The 23481-nt window shown below is 35.9% G+C and overlaps 2 protein-coding genes and 1 non-coding gene across 15 annotated transcripts in view; 1 reads left to right on the top strand and 2 right to left on the bottom strand.

Annotated features, from left to right (window-relative positions):
* The window catches only part of TMTC3 (transmembrane O-mannosyltransferase targeting cadherins 3), a 94367-nt gene extending 91366 nt beyond the window's left edge, over window positions 1-3001 (bottom strand). For 2 of the 3 annotated variants that reach the window (XM_049694267.1, XM_049694268.1), the window contains exon 1: window positions 2844-3001. The gene's annotated coding sequence lies outside the window, so the exon portion shown is untranslated. The remainder of the gene's footprint in view (window positions 1-2843) is intronic. The other variant, XM_049694269.1, reaches the window with a different exon arrangement.
* A 239-nt stretch (window positions 3002-3240) lies between these two features.
* The window catches only part of CEP290 (centrosomal protein 290), a 101386-nt gene continuing 81145 nt past the window's right edge, over window positions 3241-23481 (top strand). Inside the window, exons 1-14 of one of the 11 annotated variants that reach the window (XM_049694261.1) lie at window positions 3241-3258; window positions 3635-3693; window positions 3965-4094; window positions 4246-4323; window positions 5308-5377; window positions 5743-5789; window positions 7484-7627; window positions 11788-11841; window positions 12586-12735; window positions 13130-13312; window positions 13951-14040; window positions 17364-17486; window positions 18433-18556; window positions 22652-22824. In XM_049694261.1, coding sequence (XP_049550218.1) covers window positions 3993-4094; window positions 4246-4323; window positions 5308-5377; window positions 5743-5789; window positions 7484-7627; window positions 11788-11841; window positions 12586-12735; window positions 13130-13312; window positions 13951-14040; window positions 17364-17486; window positions 18433-18556; window positions 22652-22824 — 1338 coding nt within the window. In that variant the 5' untranslated portion in view covers window positions 3241-3258; window positions 3635-3693; window positions 3965-3992. The other 10 variants (XM_033407147.2, XM_049694265.1, XR_007470093.1 and 7 more) reach the window with 10 other exon arrangements.
* On the bottom strand, window positions 16830-16953 carry LOC117196914 (U6atac minor spliceosomal RNA). Its single transcript, XR_004477340.1, has one exon. It is a non-coding gene; the product is annotated as a U6atac minor spliceosomal RNA (small nuclear RNA).

The raw sequence follows: 23481 nt of genomic DNA, 5'->3' as shown, positions 1-23481 counted from the left end.
GAAGGAAGTAAGGGTAGAAAAGACCAACACAGACAAAACGAAACGAATAAATAAATAAATAGAAAATAACAGTTGTAATGAATGAAAAAACAAGAAGAAAAATAAGGTGTTGCAATAAAAATAACAGATTACTACTACAAAAATAAATATGCAATTTTAAGCATAGTAAATGACATAATATGTGCTCCAGAAACATTAGCTTTCATCTCTGCCTTCCCTTGCTAAATTATGAATTAAAAACAATGAATGAAAAAAAATAAAAACAAATAAAAACAATGAATGTGGGAATTCCCTGGTGGTCCAGTGATTAGGACTTTGCACACTCAGAGCCAAGGGCGTGGGTTCGATCCCTGGTTGGGGAACTAAGATCCCACAAGCCATGCAGTGTAGTCAAAAAACAAACAAACAAACAAACAAAAAACACTGAACATGAAGAGTATCTAATTCAAATTCTTGAGTAATCAAAGTTACATAATTAGAATATAATGATATTTAATGTAGATTGTAAGACTGAAGAATAAGCACGTTACAAGTACTGGTTCCCAACATGCCTGAGAAGGCAATATAGCAGTTATGAACATATCCTTTAGCCAGAAAGATTCGTGTTCCATCATACTATTTAAGTTTGAGCAGAGTATTTAACCTTTCCAAACTTTGCTTTCTTAACTTAGCTGGAAAATGAGGACAAATTAAGCAGCTATTTCATTGGATTGTTATGAAGATTAAATAATGAAAAAGCTATAGTAATCAAAATAGCTTGCAGCTAGCATAAAAACAAACACGCAGATCAACAGAACAGAATAGGGAGGCCAGAAATAAACAAAGGAACCAAGAATATACAATGGGGAAAGAATAGTCTCTTTAATATATAGTGTTGGGAAAACTGGAGAACCACATGCAAAAGAATAAACTGAACCCCTATTTTATACCACTCACAAAAATCAACTCAAAATGGATTAAAGAACTGAACGTAAGACCTAAAACCATAAACCTCCTGGTAGTAAACAAGGGGGTAAGCTCCCTGACACTGGTCTTGGCAATGATTTTTTGGATTTGAAACCAAAAGCAAAGGCAACAAAAGCAAAAATAAATAAGTGGGCCTATGTCAAACTAAAAAGCTTCTGCACAAAAAAGGACACCAACAAAATGAAGAGGCAACTTATGGAATGAGGGGAAATATTTGCAAAAATATATATATGAAAGCAGGTTAATATCCAAAATATATAAAGAACTCTTACAACTGAATAGCAAAAAAAAAAAAAAAACTGATTAAAAAATGGGCACAGGAACTTCTTCCCAAGAAGACACGTAATGGCCGACAGGTACATGAAAAGGTGCTCACCATCACTAATCATCAGTGAAATGCAAAGCAAAATTACAATGAGATTATCAATTACTTTACACCTGCTAAGAATGGCCATCATCAAAAAGAGATAACAAGCATTGGCAGCAAGGATGTGGAGAAAAGGGAACACCTGTGCACTGTTGGTGGGAACGTAAATTGATGCAGCCATCACAGAAAACAGTATGGGGTTCCTCAAAAAATTAAAAACAGAACTACCATACTTTCCAGCAATTCCACTTCTGGGTATATATCCAAAAAAAACAAAATCACTATTTTAAAATGTTATTCATTCAGCATTATTTACAACAGCCAACCCATAGAAACAACCTAAGTATAAATCGATGGATGAAAGGATAAAGAAAATGTAGTACATACACACAATGGAATATTATTCAGCCACAAAAAATAAATCTTACCATTTGTAACACCATGACAACACGGATGGACCATGAGGGCATTACGCTAAGTGAAATGCCAGACAAAGAAGGACAAATACTGAGTGATCTCGTTTATATGTGGGATCTAAAAAAACCGAATTCATAGAAACAAACAGATCCATCAACAGGTACAAACTTTCATTTAAAAGATATATAATTTCTGGGGATATATAGTTTAAAAAAACGTTAATGAACAGTGTGTGACATATCATCTTTCAGTAAAGGACTAGATAAAATTATAATTCCTACAAATCTGATGAATGTCTTTAAATGTATCTCACAAAGTCAGTATATCTGTTTTTATTTTCTACTGAGCTATTTCTACTGAACGGTTTGGAAAGAAATCTATTGTTTTCAAAAGTAAACTTCAATATCAATTATAGGGAATAAATGCAAGAAAGTGCTTAAAATAAATAAATAAATAAAGATGAGAGGCACTGCTCCAAAGAGTTGAAAATGTCATTTGGTTTTCAAGTCTACATCTTCTTAAGAAAGTTTTCCTAGTGGTGTATCATACTCCAGCACGGCTGAGCAGCCAGATGAGCAAAACTTGCACAAATAAGAGCTGTAAACACCTGAGAAAGCGTTTTCATAGGAAGGCACTCTCCGTCAGCAAACAAGTGACAGCAACAGGGCTGGTGAGTACTGAGGCCCCTTCTCTCTCCACCCCCCGCAGTGGCCTGGGCAAGTTATAACCTCTCCTCTCTAGAACCTTCCCTCTACACCTACTAGCTCCTCAACCTTCAAGTCCTTCGATCCGCGAAGGTAATAGCGCTACAGGTAAGGCGACCAGGGTCAGAAGATGCGGTGTCCCCAATTCCTCACTCGCCGCCAAACCATGATCGCGGCCCCCAGTCCACTATACAGATTCTGATACAGAAGAAGGCTAAAACTTTTTCTTCTTACAGAGGGCACCACCCGGAGCGTCGCCGGCAAACGCCCTAGGAGAGGGCGGGGTCTTCCCACCTCTTCAGACTCCGGCCCCAACATTAAGAGCTTCTTTCAGCCGGGATCGCTAACCTCAACTCCTCCCCCACCGCTGACCGACAGCCCGACCTCACCTGGAAGCGGTTCCACCAGGGAATGGCTTAGAGAAACCTCGGGAAGAACGGTCCGGCGAGAGACGCCACCGAAGGCACAGTCATGGTCCGCCTCGTTCAGCCGACCAGTGCAGACACGCCTCGGCCGCCGCGCCTCCCGCCTCGAGGCGGTTCCCCCGCACCCCGGTATAGTCGCAGCCTCCCGCACTGCACGCCGGGAACGGCCTATCTCCACTTCTCAGACTTCAGCGTCCAGGACGCCCCGGCCTCCAAGCAGAACTGCACTCTGGGATTTGCAGTCCTCATCCCAGGCCTTCTCTCCGCCCTTAACACAGAATCCAGGGACCTCGCTGCGGAATCTAAACGTAAAGCATCGCCCACGGTCGTGAAATGTAGGCGACACTTGCATCCGGGCTCTTGTTCCGGCCTTGGCTAGGTGGGAAATGCGTCGCTTAGCAGCCGCTGCCGCTATTACTCGCTAGAGATCAGTTGGCTGTATCCAGTGTCCGATTGGAACCGCGCTGGAGAGCCGTCAGGCGTGGCGGCGGGGCTCGGCTGGGTGGGTGCGGTAGCTGAGGGGCCGCCGCTGGATGCCAGGTTTGGTTTAGGTGGGTGGATCCTGGAGAGCGCGGACAGAGAGTTCTTCCCGCAAAGGTTCTTTAAGCCTAACGGCCCAAATAAACAACAGCCCCTTAGTCTTTGATTTGCAGTCCATCTGCCTTACCCTCGCTTCAGCCCTGGTTTCTTCGGCCCAGCTGCACTCATTTCAATCGTTTACTTTCTCGCTTTTTTTTTTCCCCTCTTAATCCTAGCTCCTGTCTCTCAGAATCAGTGGTCAATTTCAGCCTTCCAAGCATCGCACGCTTTGGTGGTAAGGGGGCGTGGAGGAAGGGGGCACAGAATCCTAGTTCTAGCTTACATTAGTTTAACCATGGAAGCCGTCATAATTTAGCCGATAAAATATCTGATGATTTGTCGCAACTGCTGTAATTTTGATCAAGGCTATTTTACCCACATATCTGTTATACAGTTAAGGAGCCATACCTCTTTGCTAACATCGTGGAGAGTTGTAATAGCGTAATCTGTAAAAACAGTAATGCTGTTTACCTTGAAAATGCTAATACCCACTTGTATTGTTACAGAAAGTAAAGCACAGTGAAAGAATTCAAGATGCCACCTAATATAAACTGGAAAGAAATAAGAAAAGTTGACCCAGATGAGTTGCCTCGTCAAGAAGAATTGGCAGATAATTTATTGATTTCCTTATCTAAGGTACTTAATTGATAAATAATGCATAGATATATACATACAACTATGATAGTCTAAGTTGTCCCTGAAATCACTGAATCGTACAACTGGAAGATTTCTTGTATTTTGCTTAAGGGTTATAAAATATGAAATAGTTGCTTTTCTCTTTACTTAGGTGGAAGTAAATGAGCTAAAAAGTGAAAGTCAAGAAAATATGATACACCTTTTCAGAATTACTCAGTCTCTAATGAAGGTTTGTATACAGTAGGTTTTAATAATAGCTTTGACTATTAGAGAAAGTGTAAGAATCTTTTCTTAGATAATTTAATCTCTGTGAAAGTACTTTGTAAAATCTAAATGACCACTAAAAAATGAGATATCTTCAAATGTCAACTGAGAATTTTAGGTGAAAAACATTACTAGTTTCTGCTCTAAAGTTCCTAAAAGAGTGTGTAGGGGAAACAGAATGGTTATGTTTAAAAAAGCATAGGGAGGTCCTATGTTAATTATGTTACAGCTTGTTACAGTAGCTGACTACTGTTGGGATTTGTTAGGAGGGGAAGAGATTTAGGTGTGAGAAGACTGTAAAGGTGAAAGACTGATGAATAGTTTTAGGTAAGTGGAGGGCAGTGGTAAAGTGTTAAGGAGATTCTAGAGCTGGAGGTTACTATAAATAAAAACTGGGAATAGAAAGTATGCATGTTCTTTACATTTAAGGAGACAAGTGCAGAAAGTTTATAATAGCAGGTTGTAGAGGAAACAATGTTGGGTATAGTTTAGAATAGGCTGTCTAGGGCCTTTAAAGACGTATTTTATGATATCAGCAATTAGCAGCCATTAAAGGTTTTTGATCTCTAATTGGTAGATACAAAAATATGCCTTAAGAGGGTTAAACTTATGAAGGAAGTTAGACAAAATTATGGACTAGAATAATGAAAATTAGAATAGAATAAAAGAGATAGTTGAAAACATTACGAAGAGAAAAGTTGCAATACTAGATGTAAGACTTGAGGGAAAAGAGGAATAAAAGATATTTCAAACTCTTAGGAATCTAGAAATTACAGCCTTAAGAAAATCATCTATTCATTCAACAAATGTTTGCTGAATCTCTCCTTGTGCCAGGCATTGCAGGCAGTAAGTACTGGGATAGCAAATACAAAACAAAATTCTTATTTTCAGTGCTTACATTCTAGTGTAAAGGCATACTGAAATAGCTTTTTTTATTCTTAACGTTTAGATGAAAGCTCAAGAAGTAGAGCTAGCTTTGGAAGAAGTTGAAAAAGCTGGAGAAGAACAAGCAAAATTTGGTAAATGCCTTGGGGAAAAGATTATTATGGTGTTAAATAGTGGATTTCATTTATTCACTAAGCAGTGAAGAATTAGCTTTAATATATTGGGTTGACCAAAAAGTAAGATCTTATGGACAAATCCAAACAAACTTTCTGGCCAACCCAATATTTTATAAAATGTGTATACTCAGTTTATTTTGAAATATTTTTCTAGAACTCCTATTTCATGGATCAGGTACAAAATAGTTATTTTCTTATGTTACCTTATCATTACAACCATGATGGAATCTTTAAAAATTAATTTTATTATTTTATTGAAAATTATTGAAAAGTTTGTTTTGAGATAAATCTGACCAATTGAAATATTTATCTTTTTTTAATAGAAAATCAATTAAAAACTAAAGTAATGAAACTGGAAAATGAACTGGAGGTATGTTCTTTTGTATTCCTTAGGGTGTAATCATTGTAAATATTATTTTCGATTATTATTTTTAAATTTTTTCATTGTAATTAGCTGGAAAAAGTCACTGGAATGATATTGTGTTTATAATTGTTCAGTATATATTTTACGTGCCTATTTATGTATCTTAAATTCTGCTAAGGATTGCACATCCAATTGTGAACAAAATAAAAACATTGAATAACCTCATGGAGCTTGTAGTACAGAGAAATATACAGAGAGATTACTATAACTGAGGTGGAATGAGGCATGTTGGAATTTGAGGAACAGTGACAGAAGGGTATAGGAGAAGAGGTAGCTTTTGAGAAAGCCAAGAGCCAAAATGTGAATGTATTGTTAAGGAACTGAATACATTGAGATTACTGAGACTGTGGGAAAGAACGTGATACAAATGGATTAGCCCTTATAAGGAGGAAGGACCTTTTTCCTTGGTAAAAGGGAGGAAGGAAGAATGGATATGAACAGAAGCTTTTGATGTTTGTCGGTTTAGTGCCTGAAATTTGAGAGGATGGAGAGGTCATCTGCTAAAAATAAGAGTGAAAGATGTGTGGTCAAATTTTAAAGAAGTCAGATAAAACCAGAAATATAGTGGGGAATGAACTGGAGATTTCAGGATCTGGAGTCAGATAGTTTACATTCAAACCCTGGTTTTTTAGCATGTTAACTCTGCGAATTTAGATGGTTTATTTTCTATTCCCTGTCGTATATCCAGCTTCTAGGGAAATACCAGTCATTCTCAATAAATACTTGTTAAGTGAGTTATGAAGTAAGGTCGATTCTGTGTTAGTGTTTAGCAAGGCAACTACTACAGAATAGAAGGATAGGAAAGTTGGAGATGTTGGTAAGAAAGTGCTTTTTGAAGGAGGTTAAGAGTAAGAAAAGTTTAGTTAAGGTAGAAGAGTAACAGAACTGTATGCTAGGGAGATGAATGTGAGACAGATTAGATGACTAAAGGATTTTTGATGTTTTTGACTATGACCTAAAGTAACAGGAAAATGAAGCAAAATGTATTTAGTCTGCTGCAAAATTTTAAAGATAATCTAATTTTGGGTATTCGATATGGTAGCACTAGCTACATGTGGCCATTAGCATTTAAATTAATTAAAGTTAAGAATTCAGTTCTTTAGTTTCACTAGCCACATTTCAAGTGCTCAGTAGACACATGTAGATAGTGGCTACTGTATTGGGCAGTGTAGAGAACATTTCCTTTATCCTAACACTGGTCTAAATAGTCAGTGGTATGAGGGAAAGGACAGGTTAAGAGCACCATGGCTCAGTGGCTAGGGTGGAGGCTCTGGTGATTTGTAGCCTGGTTTCAGAGCTCTGATACTCAGGGGAAGCCTAGATAGTTCATCTCAAGGATCATTGTATGCCTTTGCACTTTACCCTGGTGTCTGTGGCTCAGCGGCTATAACAAAGCCTGAGTGATTGACTGTTAATTCTTCATACTCTGGATGGCTCAGGAAGAGCTTAAGGGGTTGTCAGCCTGTGAACTAAAGCTTAAATATGCTTAATTTAAAAAATTGTTTTTAAGCAACATGATTTTAAACATCTCGTGCTGATTATGATAAAATTTAAAGTCAAGATAATTATTTTTGTTGTTGATTCATTTGAATCTCCAGATATAATGGAATTAATTTATACTTTGGGTTTATTACTTTAAGATGGCACAGCACTCTGCAGGTGGACGTGACACTCGCTTTTTACGTGATGAAATTCGCCAACTTGAAAAGCAATTGGAACAAAAAGATAGAGAATTGGAGGACATGGAAAAAGAGTTAGAGAAAGAAAAGAAAGTTAATGAGCAAGTAAGGCACAGTTTTTTAATGACTCTTAACTGTTCAAGTTACCAAAAAAACACCACCTGTTTATGCTTTTTATAATTATTACTGACAGTTTCAATTTTTATGTTTTATGTTATTTGTGGGAATTGATGTATGCTTATTGATAAGGTTTTATATAACAGTTCATGTTGTCATCATGTCTTTAAAATGTAATGGATCAGGTACATCTAGTGAATGAATATGACCTAGAGATTAATTCTTTATACATGGAGGTAACTTTTTCTCCGGGTGTTAGAATTCTTCACATAAAGTTGATGATTTGATCTGGAATATTGGTATGAAGAAATTAATAGGCATTCAGAAACAATTGATTTGGGCTTCGCTGATGGCACAATGGTTAAGAATCCGCCTGCCAATGCAGAGGACACAGGTTCGAGCCCTGGTCCGGGAAGATCCCACATGTCGCAGAGCAACTAAGCCCATGCACCATGACTATTGAGCCTGCGCTCTAGAGCGTGTGAGCCACACTACTGAGTCCGCTTGCTACAACTGTTGAAGCCCGTGCCCTAGAGCCCATGCTCCACAACAAGAGAAGCCACCACAATGAGAAGACTGTGCACCGCAATGAAGAGTAGCTCCCGCTCGCTGCAACTAGAGAAAGCCTGTGCACAGCAATGAAGACCCAATGCAGCCAAACATAAATAAATAAAATTTTTTAAATTTTTTGATTTTCTTATTTTTCATAATATATTTTGGGAAAAAAGATATTTATTTGTATCTATATTAGTAGTAGACTTAGAAATTAATCTTTTAGTGATGTATTCAATAATAAGTTTTTTATTTTCAGGTGTACCTCGCTTTATGTAATACGTAGATTCTTAAAAAGTGTTAATCTCACCATTTTGTAAATCAATTCATATTTTAAACCATGACATGTCATCTTTTATACAAGCATAGTTTATTATTACCTCTTACGTTATACTTGTTATTTACAAAATAACTCATGCAATGTTCACTTAAATTTAGTTTGAGGAAAAAATTATTTTTTTGCTGATAAGATTGTATTTCCTGTCAGAAAATAGTATGCTTTCTTTTTTTGCCTCAGCTGTCAGTGAACTTAGTACAAAATCTGGTGCCTACATGTATTAACTGTCCCATCCCTGGTGCCCAGAAGCTTTTTCTACCTTTGTGTCCTTTATAAGGTCAATATTGTATCACATCCTGATAATCTCATTTTGTCCATTGTTCTCTTGGAAATAGATGGTTATAAATTTTAAGTAAATGACATTGATTATGAGGTAACATTGCTATTTAAAAAGAATTCATCATAGACTGATTTGTAAGGAAAAGCATCCCCATTCTTGATATATCTATTTTATTATATAGTTTGGAAGTCACGTAAAAGTGAGCCATCTGTACAGTTTTTGCGGTGGAAAAAGTATGGATTGATGCCACCTGAAGGTTAGGAATAAGCTCTTAGAGGATTATGTGTTTAGTTGACTCAGTGAAACATAACAGATCTATAGATTTCTTAATCATGAAGGGTCCAACCTATGCTATACAGTAATAGAATTGCTTAGGGAGGTGGCCGTGTATGTGTTTTTCTGGGCTATTGTTCTTTTGTCTAGCCCATATATTAGTCAACTTCTCACCATTGATACCACACACTGTTAGCTAATCAGAACCACCATGTCTATTCATATCTTAGACTACTATCTTCATTCATAGGCACACACACAGACAACTTGAATATATGGCTTATGTACCTTTCCAGCTGCTAGATTTCTTGAAGTAGAATATGGATATGAGTTGCTTTAGCAATTTCTTCTTTGCCCTTAACCAGTCATTCAGTTTTACTGAGTACTTATAGCATGCCAGAGACTGTGCTAAATACTGAGGATACAGTGGGCAACGCTATTCTGCTTCTCAACGTTATTCACTGTCAATAACAAAGGTAACATAAGATAATATGATAGTCTGGGGATACATAAGGATATAAGAATACTCTGGAGTACTCTGGAGGGGTATACCTGAGTCAGTCTTGAGGTTCAAGAAATGATCTGTAAACTGAGACCTGAAATAAGAGTTAGCCTGGAAGAGGGAATGAGATGTAGGTGGTGGTTAAGGAAAAGGCATTCTGGGTAGAAAATACAGTGTTTACTAAGACCTAGAGGTAAGAGATAGCATGGTGTATTCAGGGAACTACAGTTATTCATTCTGGCTGGAATATAGGTAAAAATAGCTAGTGTAGAGTCCTTACTATGTGCCAGATACTTTATATGCATTAATTCATTATTCCTCATTTGATACTTATATGAGAGAGGTGACATTTCCCCCAGGCTACAGATGAAGAAACAGACACAGAAAGGGTAGGTAATTGCCCATGGTTACACAACTAATAAATGATAAAGCCAGGATTTGATCCAGATTTACTCAAATTCTGTGCTCTTATCTGCTGTGCTACCCTACCTTTCCAGCTTTAACATTTATGATCCTCTAGAGAGATAAGCAAAGGCCAGTACCTGAGGAATTTGGTCCTTTTTCCAAAAAGGAGCCAATGAAGGATTTTGAACTCCGGGATATCATGATCAGATCGGTACTTTGCAAGTTTACTCTCCTTTGTGGAGAGTGGATTGAAGGGGGCCAAGACTAGTAAGGAGACATTTGTGCTAAGTCAGTGTGACGATGGACTAATTAGTGACTGAGGGGGATTAGGGACATAGACATGTTTGAGGGATGTAGATGTAATTGGATATGATGAATGATTGGTTGTTGGTGAAGAGGGAGGAATGGGTAGTCCACCTAATTTTCTGGGTTGGGCCACTGGATAGGTAGATAGCGCCATTCACTTAGAAGTGACACAAGGGGAGTTTAGAAGGCTTATGATTATTATTTGTTTTGTACATGTTGAGTTTGAGGTCCCTGTGGGCATATTCAGAAAGGATATCTGGATAAGAAACTCAGAGATACCGGATAGATGATAAGAATTTGTGGGTCATCAGCATAGATACTGAAGCAATAGAAGTGATTGTAAGGCAGATGTCTAGGTATAGAAATGTCTAATGCAAGAGGAAGTGGTGCTTCAAGGAATAGACCAAGAAAGGACAAATATCAAGAGTATGATGTTTCAAAACCAAGGAAAAGGAGCATCAGTAGTATTAAATGCTTTAGCCTTAAGTTCCTGACATGTCTCTTCTTGTTAAAATTTTCCAATTCAAAACAGGATGGGACTGTTTCTTAACTCCCAGATGATAATAATAATAATGGTAAAATTCTAAGATTCGTATAGCACATTGCATTTTATTATGAAGTTTCTTTAAACTTTTTTTTTGAAAACTTTATCTTCATAAAGATGGTAAGAAAAACAGTAAACACATAGTCTTCATATAGATTCACCTGTTAACACTGTGCCACATATGCTTTATCTTTGTACACACAGACTTATTCTCCTCCCCTCCCCTCCCCTCCTTTCTTTTTTGCTGAGACATCAGAGTTAATTGCAGATATCATGATACTTCATACTTAAATATTGCAAATATCATGATATTTCATTCTTAAATATTTCAGTGTGTTTCCACTGAAAGGAAGTAGTTATATTTCCTTTATAACTATATAAGTAGTTATATTTTCCAATATAACTACTTATATAATTAGCATACTCAGGAATGTAATATCAATTCAGTACTGTTGTCTAATATGTAGTCCATCATCAGATTTCCTCTATTGGCCCAATAATGTCCTTTTAGTCTCCCCACCCAATATCCAAGCATCCATGCTTCTTTTTAACCATTATGTTCTACTGCTTTGTATTTCTAAGTAATTTAATGCTCACTGAGAGCAAAGAGTATTCTAGCTCTGGTAATAGAACTGCAAAATAATGAAGATCTTGGTTGGAAGACTACTCATTATTAGGTTTTACGCTGGGGGAAGAGGGTAATGTTTTGTTTTCTGTATCCTTTGGTTAGAGGTTTTTTTTTTTTGTTTTTTAATCTTTTAAACTCAACCTGCTTCATCCTTCCTAATCCTTAGTTAGTTTTCAAAATTTTGGCGTATTATTCATGTCTTGGGTCGACATGAAATCCTCAGTAGTTAAACATTCTCTGTGTTATTGGAAAGGAACTGAAAACCTGGCATTACATAGAACTACTGCTGAATTTTATCTTATTTGTTTTTTGCTGTTTTAGTTGGCTCTTCGAAATGAGGAGGCAGAAAATGAAAACAGCAAATTAAGGAGAGAGGTTGGTAAAAAATTTTAGTAGTTGTGGTGGTTCAACAAAGATACTTATTAAAAAAGTGTTCATAAATTAATTCTGTAACCAGAACTGGAATCGTCTAAGTAAGTGATGTTTTCAAACCATGTTTTATGATATGACTTTGTCTTAGGGAAATAGAAAATAAGTTGAAAGGTGAAGCCGTTAAGTACTACATTCATCTCTTAGGTCTATGTGGGTAAATCTTGCTTTGTTTTTTAAGCTGTTCTTTGCTAGTTTGCTAACTGAATATATGACTGGATTTCTCCCTTTTTCCTCTTACTTTATCTGGCATTCTTTTAAAACTTTTGTTTCTTATTAAATATTACAAATTCTGATTATTATTTGGTTCTTCTGAGCCAAATAATGTTTGTACATTGTTTATCCTGATAGTGCTTGTCTTTTTAACATAATCAAAATATTTTTTTGTTTTGGTTGGTAATTAATATTCTTGCTTTCTTTGATTATCCAAAATAATATCTCATTCTCCTAAAAATTTTTTTTTCTTTAATTTCTAATTATTATATTTAATTATATATTGCCTTTCTTATTTCTAATTACCTTTTTCCTGTCCTCTTCTGGAGAACAAACGTCTAAAGAAAAAGGTGAGGCTTTAAGGGTGGTGAAACCTTGGAATTTTAAAGATGTGTTTTGAGATCACTATTCAGAGGGTGAAATTTTGTTTCTTTGGATAGTTTTTTTAATAGAATACTGTGTTTGATCTGCCTTCAGAATGAACAGCTTCGTCAGGATATTATTGACTATCAAAAACAAATAGATTCGCAAAAAGAAACCCTTTCATCAAGAAGAGAAGACAGTGACTACCGGTCACAATTGTCTAAAAAAAACTATGAACTTGTCCAATATCTAGATGAAATTCAGGTAAAATGGATAGAAGTCATTTCAAAGCAATGATCTTTATAAAGCTTTAATTTCATTATAATATAAAATTAGTATTTAGCCCTACATTTCAATATATTTAGTATAAATCTGCAACTATGTATTTGTAAAACATGAAATAAATTGCATCTTTGAAGTTGCAAATCTTGCAAATTCATTCTTGTTATATGCCTATCTTGGGCATTGTTTAAGAACTAAGATACTTACTTACACTTTTCTTGATATTTAATTTGGTTTAATTGACCAATAGCAATTGATACTAAATATCTATGAAGAATTCTGTTTTCTCCAGCAGACACGTATGACTCCATTTAGTATTAATTTAAATTTTAGTTTCTTAAATTGTTTTTAACTGTAGCATCTTTACCTTTCTTAGACTTTAACAGAAGCTAACGAGAAACTTGAACTTCAGAATCAAGAAATGAGAAAAAATCTAGAAGAGTCTGTACAGGAAATGGAGAAGATGACTGATGAATATAATAGGATGAAAGCTATTGTGCATCAGACGGATAATATAATGGACCAGTTAAAAAAAGAAAATGATCATTACCAGCTTCAAGTAAGAATTCTTGTTTGACTTATTTGGGCAAACTTCATATTGCCTCATTACTATTTATTTGAAACTAGAAAGTACTTTTAACTTTCTAGGGTATGAATTTTTGTCTTATGCTCTAGTATGTCATCTTATACTGTAATATGTTGCCATGGTAATTATTTGTCTCTATGTGTTTCTCTAGTCCCCTTACATATACCTTGTAATTACTGCCATATAGAGTATATGCGTGATACCTGAATGAATATGTAGATAACAATCCTGCAAATTTTCTGCTAAAGCCTCTTAGAAGTCCTGTGGACCATCAAGCTTAATTTTATACCTTAAAATAAATACACTCTAAATATCATAGAAACCAATATATTGTTTACTACTTACATGGGATTAAACTTGTTTAAAAAATAGAGTAATACTTAAAAATACAATTCTCTAATGACAAAAAATAATTATACAACTGTAAAGATGCACAAACAATTAAAGGTCACCTTAACTACAGAACTGCTCCCATAATGAATATGCATTTGTAATGTATATGTATATATGTGCATGTGTATGCTTATCATGTGTGTAAATATTCATATACAACAAATACATGTATAGTACACTACTTTGCAACAGTTCTTGAAATAGTTGTTGCCTTTTAGGTGCAGGAGCTTACAAATCTTCTGAAAGCAAAAAATGAAGAAGATGATCCAATCATGGCAGCTGTCAACGCAAAAGTAGAAGAATGGAAGGTGCTTTTTTCAATTGCTATAATAGCTTGTTCATTTTCATTTTAGATTTCAATTTTTTAGTCTTAATTTTCTTTAAAGTTCTTGTACTAGTTAATGACATTTTTATTAGGCATTTTAAAAAGTGTATTAGATGTTTTAGCTGGAAAACTCTAAGAACCGTGTGTAGACCTCTAGCTTATCTGTTGTTGAATAAGCTCTTCTACATCAATGAGTTAAATTTAAAATTTTTAGTTTTCTGATAGAAATCTAAGTCTAAAATATAATATGTCATCTAAAATAGATAATTATAAATAAAATTTAAATGTTTTCATGTAAACCATAGGTACCTTGTATATATTAGTTATATAGTTCCAGGTTTAATTTTAGTTTTTCTGACTCTCCTTCCATGTTAGATTGATCAAGCTATTGGCATTCAGTGGAAATGGGAGTAAGGAAGTGGATCAGGAGTGGAAGTAAGGGAAGGGATCTTTCAGAATCACCTGAGAAGTCTTTTCAAAAGTCTGTTCCTCCTCACCACTCTCTAATTCCAACCACAACCCCAAGCCTTACCATATCAGAAGTTAGGATTGTGATGATTATATATTTTGAAAAAAGTCTGAAATGATTCTGAATAAATCTAATTTTAAAAGCTATCACTTTTATAGTCATTGTTTCTAACAAGGTTCACATAAATCTTGTTGGCTATTTGAAATTATCATGTGGGAATCTCAGCTAACCTATATTTTAAACAAGAGCAGTAGCAGTGGAAATGAAGTTTATAGAATCAATCAGAGGTCAATAAACTTTCTGTAAAAGGCCAGGGAGTAAATATTTTAGAATATTTGGTTTCTGGTGTATCTATTCAACTCTGCTATTATAATATGAAGGCAGCCATAGACAATACATAAATAAATGAGCAAGGCTGTTTTCCCAATGAAACTTTACAGAAGCAGGCAGCAGGCCAAATTTGACCTATGAGCCATAGTTTACCAACCCCAGGAAAAAAAGAGTTGTTTTTAATCGTTTAATTTTGGGAGAGAGATGTTAGCAAATGTATTCTTCTGCACTTCATTTTTACTTAGTATCTTTTACTTAGTTTATAGCAGTATGTATGGTATTACTTTGTTCTTTTTAATGTAATTTTTCTTTGTAGTTATGTATGTTATTGATTCCCTATTATGTGGCGTTTAGGAGGTTTCCAATATTTGCTATTAGAAACAATGTTTTAATGAATATCCTTGTATATTTATTTTGAAAATGTGTATCTGTAGAATAAATGCTACAAGTGTAATTGTGATATATATTGCAAATATATTCCTCTAGTTGGTCACTTGTCTTTTGGCTTTATGGTGTTTTTTACTATGATTTTTTTTTTTTTTTTTTTTTTGTGGTACGCGGGCCTCTCACTGTTGTGGCCTCTCCCGTTGCGGAGCACAGGCTCCGGACGTGCAGGCTCAGCGGCCATGGCTCAAGGGCTCAGCCACTCCGTGGCATGTGGGATCTTCCCGGACCGGGCCACGAACTCGTGTCCCCTGCATCGGCAGGCGGACTCTCAACCACTGCACCACCAGGGAAGCCCCTGAAGTATTTTTTTTATATTGCATAAATTTAATGTTTTTCATGGCTTTTGGCCTTTGTATCATAGTTAGAAAGGATTCTGAGTATAAAATTATTTTCTCATATTTTCTCTAGTATCTTCTAGTTTCATCTTTTACATGTAAATCTTTGAAGCATATATTATTTATTTTGGTATGAAGAGTGAGATATGGGTGCAACCGAGCTACTCTGTTGTCTAAACATCATTTATTGAACATTTCATTTTTCTCCTACTAAAATACACTTCCATTTTTATTACATACAAAACTGTTGAATTTGAATTTATTTTGGGACTCTCTTCTTTATATTGATTGATCTGTTTTCTAATCATGTACACTTTTTTTTTTTTTTTTTTTTGGCGGTACGTGGGCCTCTCACTGCTGTGGCCTCTCCCGTTGCGGAGCACAGGCTCTGGACGCGCAGGCTCGGCGGCCATGGCTCACGGGCCCAGCCGCTCCGCGGCATGTGGGATCCTCCCAGACCGGGGCATGAACCTGTGTCCCCTGCATCGGCAGGCGGACTCTCAACCACTGCGCCACCAGGGAAGCCCCACCAATTATTAAAAATAATTGTTTTAATTATTATGCTTAAATATTTGAAAAAGCTGTTCCCATTATTTATGTTTTTTAGATTCTTATAAATGTGCTTTTTAAATACAAATTTTAGAAATAGTTCTTTAAAATATTTTAGTTATTTTATTGGGTATATATTAAATTTATAAATTAATTTATAGATTGATTTTGATATTTGGTCCTAGCAAAGAACACAAGGTACCTTTCATTTTTTTAAAATTGAGGTAAAATTGACATAACATGATACTAGTTTCAGGTATACAGTGTAATGATTCGATGTTTGTATGTATTGCAAAATGATTACCCCAGTAAGTTCAGTTAACATCTGTAACCACACATAGTTACAATTTTTTTTTTCTGGTAATGAGAACTTTGAAGATCCACTCTCTTAGCTATTTTCAAATATGCAGTACAGTATTAAAAAATGATGATTAGGGGCTTCCCTGCTGGCACAGTGGTTGAGAGTCCGCCTGCCGATGCAGGGGACACAGGTTTGTGCCCCGGTCCGGAAAGATACCACATGCCATGGAGTGGCTGGGCCTGTGAGCCTCGGCCGCTCAGCCTGTGCGTCCGGAGCCTGTGCTCCACAACGGGAGAGGCCACAGCAGTGAGAGTCCCGCGTACCGCAAAAAAAAAAAAAAAAAAAAATGATGATTAGAGGCCATGAAGTGGATGGCAATGCCTTAACCATATGCATGTTGTCAAGCCTGAGGCCCTCTTCCATTCTTGTCCAGAGGAATGCTAGCCTTTTCCTTTCATGCAACATAGCAAGATACCTTTTATTCATTCAAGATATTTTATGCTTCTTAGTGTCATTTTAATGTTTTCTTCATAAAAGATTAGTTGTACAAAACCTTTTGTAATTGCAGGGAGTTATTTATAGCTTAGTGTTCTAGGAATGGGTTTTGGAAACTAGAGATTGTTTAAAAGATTGAATTTCTTAAAAAGCAAAAAATACAGTGTATATTTTTGAATCATTTCTTATTTGAATTTCAGGTTGTATGCACAAAAGAACAGTGGTCATTCCAATAGTTGCTATTTTCTCACTTCAAAGAATTTTATTTCCTGTATTTTCTCTAAATCTGCTAATGGTATATATTAAAATATTTACCATAAATGAGGAATGGTTTATTAATTTTGCTCTTATGTAACAGATTCTATTTTGTTTATTTCTAGTTAATTTTGTCTTCTAAAGATGATGAAATTATTGAGTACCAGCAAATGTTACATAACCTGAGGGAGAAACTGAAAAATGCCCAGCTTGATGCCGATAAAAGTAATATTATGGCTCTACAACAGGTAAAACTTTCTCAAAATTTGGTTTATCAACAAGGTTTATTAAAGTTGGTGATGAAACTCTAAATTATGTCTTATTTATTTCCTGTGCCTAATCTAGTCACTTGCACTTTTGGGTATATAATAAAGTCTTTTGAAGTTTCTTACACCGTCCAGTCCCAAGAAAAAATTAGAATTAAGTTTAGAGTTAGGGATAAAATTATTTTATGTATTTTTCTCTATTGATGCAGATAATACATTTATTGTTTTGCTTGGGAATTATTTAATAAGAAACTTTAAAAACTTTTAGAAATTTTAAAAATATCTTAATTCTCTGTTACTAAAGTCTATTGTGTTGTGTTTTAGTGCTGAAATATCCTGTACAATGTGAAATAAGCTAAAGTATGGTTATAATTTGTACTGTATAAAATTTTTGTTTTTATTGATAGTACAAATATATTCATATAGAAAGAAGTTACACTTGCATCAGCTGTGCTCTCTAGTCATAGTCCAAAAGAAAGAAGGAAATTTGGAAAGTATTTGGAGAATAAGGACGATCGCAAGGGACAAGATTTTTGAATGAAGTACTGCAGGGGTGAAAGCTAAGTTGAGTAAAGGAAAAAGCACAAGGTAAAACACAAACATAAAATGGTAAAAAGATAGAATTGGATGATGAGGAAAAGTAACACAAAAGGAGTTATTAGAAGCCACAAATATTAGAGAGTTCTGGAATTCGTATTTGTGAGAGTGCTAGCCCTTATATCATCTTTAAGTACTAGAGTGACAGCAGTATTCCTACAGTGATTAGTGCAGTTGAGGTATACAAAATAGTAAAAGGCACAGTTTTGACTCACAAGAAATATATTCTATAGTCTTGTTGAAAAAAACAAGACCTACCTTTTCTCTTACTTTAAAAATGTAGATTAATATTCATGAAGTGATAATATGTAATATTCAAAATATTTTATAGGGTATACAAGAACGAGATAGTCAAATTAAGATGCTCACTGACCAAGTAGAGCAATATACAAAAGAAATGGAAAAAAATACTTTTATTATTGAAGATTTGAAAAATGAGCTCCAAAGAAACAAAGGTAATTCAATGTTTTATAAGTATATAGTCATTTTATATACCATTAAGTTTTTAAAATATTTTATTTTTATTAAAATGAAATTATATTATGCCAACAGATATATTAGTGATTTTTCTGTATTTGAATTTTATATTCTTAAAAAAACTGTACAAGGTATTATTGACTACTGTATATATATTAGTATTTACACATGTAAATGATGGCAGTATTTTCTGTAGTTTTTCTCTGATGAAAACTACATTAACCCCTATTACCAGATTGGCTGTATAAAAGAAATGAAAAATGGTGATATAATTGTATTTATCCTCCTTTTTGTAATTAACAAAGAATGGAAGAAAATAAAATTTTGATCAGTGTAGCAACATCGCAGAGATTTTTCAGAAGTAATTGACTTGTCAACATTTGAATTAACCTTACCCAACTTGATATGTCATCATATTCTCCCTACCTTGGGTCATGCTAGCTTACCTAACTCATCAAATCCTTTGAATGTAAGCCCTTACAACATTAGTGATCTTATATTTCCAAAAGACTATATACTGTAGATATACCAGAACACATTAATGCAAACTATTCATAATAAGTTCATGACATATTTATTGTAATTGCTGAAGATAAAAAAAATTAGACACAAAGGGGAAATAATGAGTGAGTCTATGTGTGTGTTTGTGTGTAAGTGAAATAATGGTAGTGTGGTTGTAATTTAGGTAGTGAGGCAAAAGCCTCACTGAGGAGATGTTTGAACAAAGACTTAAAGAAGATGAGGGAGTGAGCCATGTGGATGTCCCTAAGCAGTGAGAATAAGTGCAGGGCCCTGAAGCAGGAGTGTACTGAGCATGTTTGAGGAACAACAAAGAAGCCTTTGTGGCTGGAGCAGGGTGAGCAAGTGGCCAGTAGTAGGTGATGAGATCAGAGAGGTAACGAGGGGCCATATCATATGGGGCATTACAGTTCATTGTAAGGACTTCGGCTTTTCTTTTAAGTGAGAATGGACATCAAAAAATTTCTGAAGAAAGGAGTGATATATTTTGACTTGGACTGTGTCTGCCATAGACTCTAGGAGTGGTAAGGAGAGAAGCAGGGAACCTGTTATAAGACTACTGCAATAACCTGGAGAGAGGTGATGGTAGTTTAAAGCACGGAGGTAGCAGTGGAGTTATATGTAGTCAGTTCTGGATGTATTTTGAAGGTGATAGAAATGAAATTTGCTGACAGATCAGATGTAGGATGTGAAAGTTATCAGAGCTTTTGGTCTGAATGCTGGGGAGGGCTGTGGAAAGAGCAGGTTTAGAGATGGTCAGGTACTTAGTTAAACAGGACATGTTAAGTGTGAGATGGCTATTAGACATCTGAGTGAAAATGTTAAGTAGGTACTTGTATATAGAAGTCTGAGGTTCATGAGGACAGTCTGGGTTAAACATATTAATTTGGGAACTTTATGCATAAAAATGGTACTTGAAATCATGAAGCTGGCTGAGATCATCAAAACAGAAAATGTTGGTTAAAAAGAAAAATCTTAAGACTGAGCCTTGGGATGCTTTTATTTTAGAACTTGGGGAGATGAAAAGGAACAACCAAAAAGGCTGAGAAGGAATGACCAGAGAGATGGGAGGAAAACCAGGAGCACGTAGAGCCCTGAAACTCACATGTGGAATGTCATCAAGGAAGAGCATAAGCAACTGTGTTCCATACTATATTCATTGCTGCTGATAAGACAAGAGGAGCACTAAAAATTGACCACTGGATTTAGCAGTGGTCATTTTTGGTTCAAGAGAAAATGGGTAGAGATGAAATAGAGCCAATACAGAGACTTTTGAGGAAAAGGAAAGGAGAAAAATAGAGTGGTAGCCTGAGGGGAAAGGGGGATAAAGAAAATGTTTTTCTCTTTTAAATGGAAGAAATAATCATGCTTCTAAGTTAATAGGAAAGATCCATTAAAGAGGAGCAAGTCATGAATTGATGAAGCAAGGGAGGGAGAGAAGGACTTCTGGAGTAATATTCCTGAGAAGGCAATGGGATGGGATCTAGTGTTCAGTGGAGTAGTTGGCTTAGGAGCACAGAGAGTTCATCCATAGGAACAGGAAGAAGGGTGGGGTGTGTAGTTACTGTCCGATGTGGCTGGGTAGATGTCCTGACAGTAAAAGTTTTGGTTTTCTCAGTGAATGAGTAAGCAAGGTTCTCAGCTGAAAGTGAGGATAGAGGCAGATATATTAGAAGTTTGAGGAGAGAGAAGTAAAGAGAAGGTGGGAAATGGTCATCTGGAAGAATGAACCAGACTAGGGAAATATAGTGTGACTGTTGAGCAGCATCAAGCCCCACTTGCTATACTTATTTCTACATGTGTCTGTATTATGTATGTACTAGAATTATTCTTTGACAGTAGCTTAAATTGCTTAAAAGGATCACTGATGTTGTGGGGTTTGCATATTCCAGTCACCAGGAGAAAAAGTGGCGGTTGATTTCTGCTGTCAAATAAGGAAGAGGTCTTATATAGTGACGCTTCTGTCAGTCCGTAGTCATGTAATTCCTAAAGTCCACAGAAGGTGTGTGTACTAGGCTATACTCTGTATATTGAATTTAACTTGTGCATGACAGTTAATGGTGGTCTCCTTTCATTGGTTAAGATTAGTTTTAGCTCGTAGAAGCATCTGAAAAATGGTGGCAAAATCAAGATAGTTTATTTCTCACTTGTGTATTGGTCTAGTTAGGCAGTCTAGGGTATTGCCTTCATCTGCCTCATGCAAAATGGAACTTTACCCTCACATCCAGTCCCAAACAGCGAGGTAGAGGAAGAGGAGGCAAGAAGCAAAGAGCATGTACTGAAGGATAGGCAGGTAATATATTGTGGAGGGCCTTGCAGAAGAAAGGGAGAATAGATTTTGGGGACAGGAGCCTCTGTCACATTCTCCAGCTAGGCTGTTAACTCCAGAGAACAGGACTCACTTCTTATAAACGTGTGTGATCTCCCACACTAGTCCAGTGCCTGTATGTAAGTATATGACCTATAAATCAGTAGATGTTTATTATGGATGAGTGTAAGAATGATTGTCAGTAAATTTTAGAATGATACGAATACTATATTTTGGTCTTAGCAACAGTTTGTTAAGATGTACAAGTAGGAATTTTTTTTTTTTTTTTTTTTTCCCGGTTCGCGGGCCTCTCACTGTTGTGGCCTCTCCTGTTGCGGAGCACAGGCTCCGGACGCGCAGGCTCAGTGGCCATGGCTCACGGGCCCAGCCGCTCTGCGGCATGTGGGATCTTCCCAGACCGGGGCACGAACCCGTGTCCCCTGCATCAGCAGGCGGACTCTCAACCACTGCGCCACCAGGGAAGCCCGGGAATTTTTTAACTATTAGTTACAGTTAAGTTTAGCTGCAACTGACAGAAAAAAATCGAATGTAACAATGGTTTAAACAGGATGGAAATGTACTTTTCCGTGATATAATCAAAGTTGAGGCAACTAGTTTAGTGTAGGTGTGCTACTTGTACAAATACCAGATACCAGGGACCCTGTATCTTGTTGCTTTGACTATCAGCATGAGGTTTCCATCTCATGTTCTAAGAAGACTGAGTTCCAGCCCTAATGTCCATATTCCAGCTGGCAGCAAGGAGGAAGGAGAAAAGAAAATTTCACTCCTCTCCTTTAAAAACATTTCCTGAAATGTGCACATGGTCTTTCTGTTTATATCCTATTAGTCTCATGACCACACCTAGCTACTGGAATGTAAGTGGAAATTTAGTCGTTATTTCAAGTGGCCATGTGTCCGTCTAAAAATCCATAGTTCTATTACAGTGGACGAAAGGGAGCTAACTATTAGAAACAGCAGCCTTTGCCACAATTATCATTCTTTGTAAAGCAGTGTTTTCCAGTCTTTTATAATCCATACCCTTTCAGCTAAGATTTTATTAAAATTTCCTTTTTAGCTTTATAAATAAAACCAAATCAAAACTTTATTTTACAAATATAAAATTATAATATTAAATGGACTTTTTTTAGTGACATACCACATTTCCTGCTTCCCATACTGGAACCAGTGTTTTATAGGAGTAAGTAGTCAATTCAGTTTATTCATGATTTTAATTTTTACCCTGTAGGAGCTTCAGCACTTTCTCAACGGACTCATTATATGAAAATTCAGTCTAAGGTTCAAATTTTAGAAGAGAGAACTAAAGAGGCTGAGAGAACAGCTGAACTGGCTGAGGCTGATGCTAGGGAAAAGGATAAAGAACTAGTTGAGACTCTGAAGCGATTAAAAGATTATGAATCGGTATGTATTTTTATCTTGTCAATCAAGGAGCTTAGAATTATCTTGCCACTTATAGACTGTTCTGTGCCATTTTCTTTATACCATTTAAAAACATTCCAGAAGTATCTCGTGATAAAGATTATCCTAATTGATTTATACTGAAGTGTTCAAACTTTTGTGCAGCATTTACTTTTTAGCAGAATTGTTTTCAAACCATTTGATTAAAGCATTTTGCCCAGATAATCAGCTTTGGTGAGGCAGCAGGATTAGATTCTTTGTAATCTGTGTCATTGTACCACCATGTAGATGTGACACCACTGATGAGTTGTCTAAAAGTTGTAACAGAAGCAGTTTTACCACCTACTGTGCCAACACAGCCTTACTTTGTACTTTTTATATTTTTAAATCTGATTACTGCTAAGTCAGGCAACTAATAACCTACATATTCTAATGGTATTGCTGATTCTCCCTTACTATTCCTTTTCTGTATTTTGTTAAGTGTTTTATGTGTAATATTCTGAGTCACTTTGCCATTAGGATGCTATACTGGGAAATTTCAACTGTTCCATTTCCCGTTATTATTATTACTGGATTTGTTTTTTAAAAGTACAGTAAAAAACACAGTTTATAGTTGTAAATCTTAGTTATATGTGTACTTCCCCTCAGACTTAATAAGAA

The sequence above is a fragment of the Orcinus orca genome, chromosome 11, assembly GCF_937001465.1.
Source record: "Orcinus orca chromosome 11, mOrcOrc1.1, whole genome shotgun sequence".
NCBI lineage: Eukaryota > Metazoa > Chordata > Mammalia > Artiodactyla > Delphinidae > Orcinus > Orcinus orca.
The sequence above is the reverse complement of the archived record's forward strand: the minus strand, read 5'-3'. Positions and strand labels throughout refer to the sequence as shown.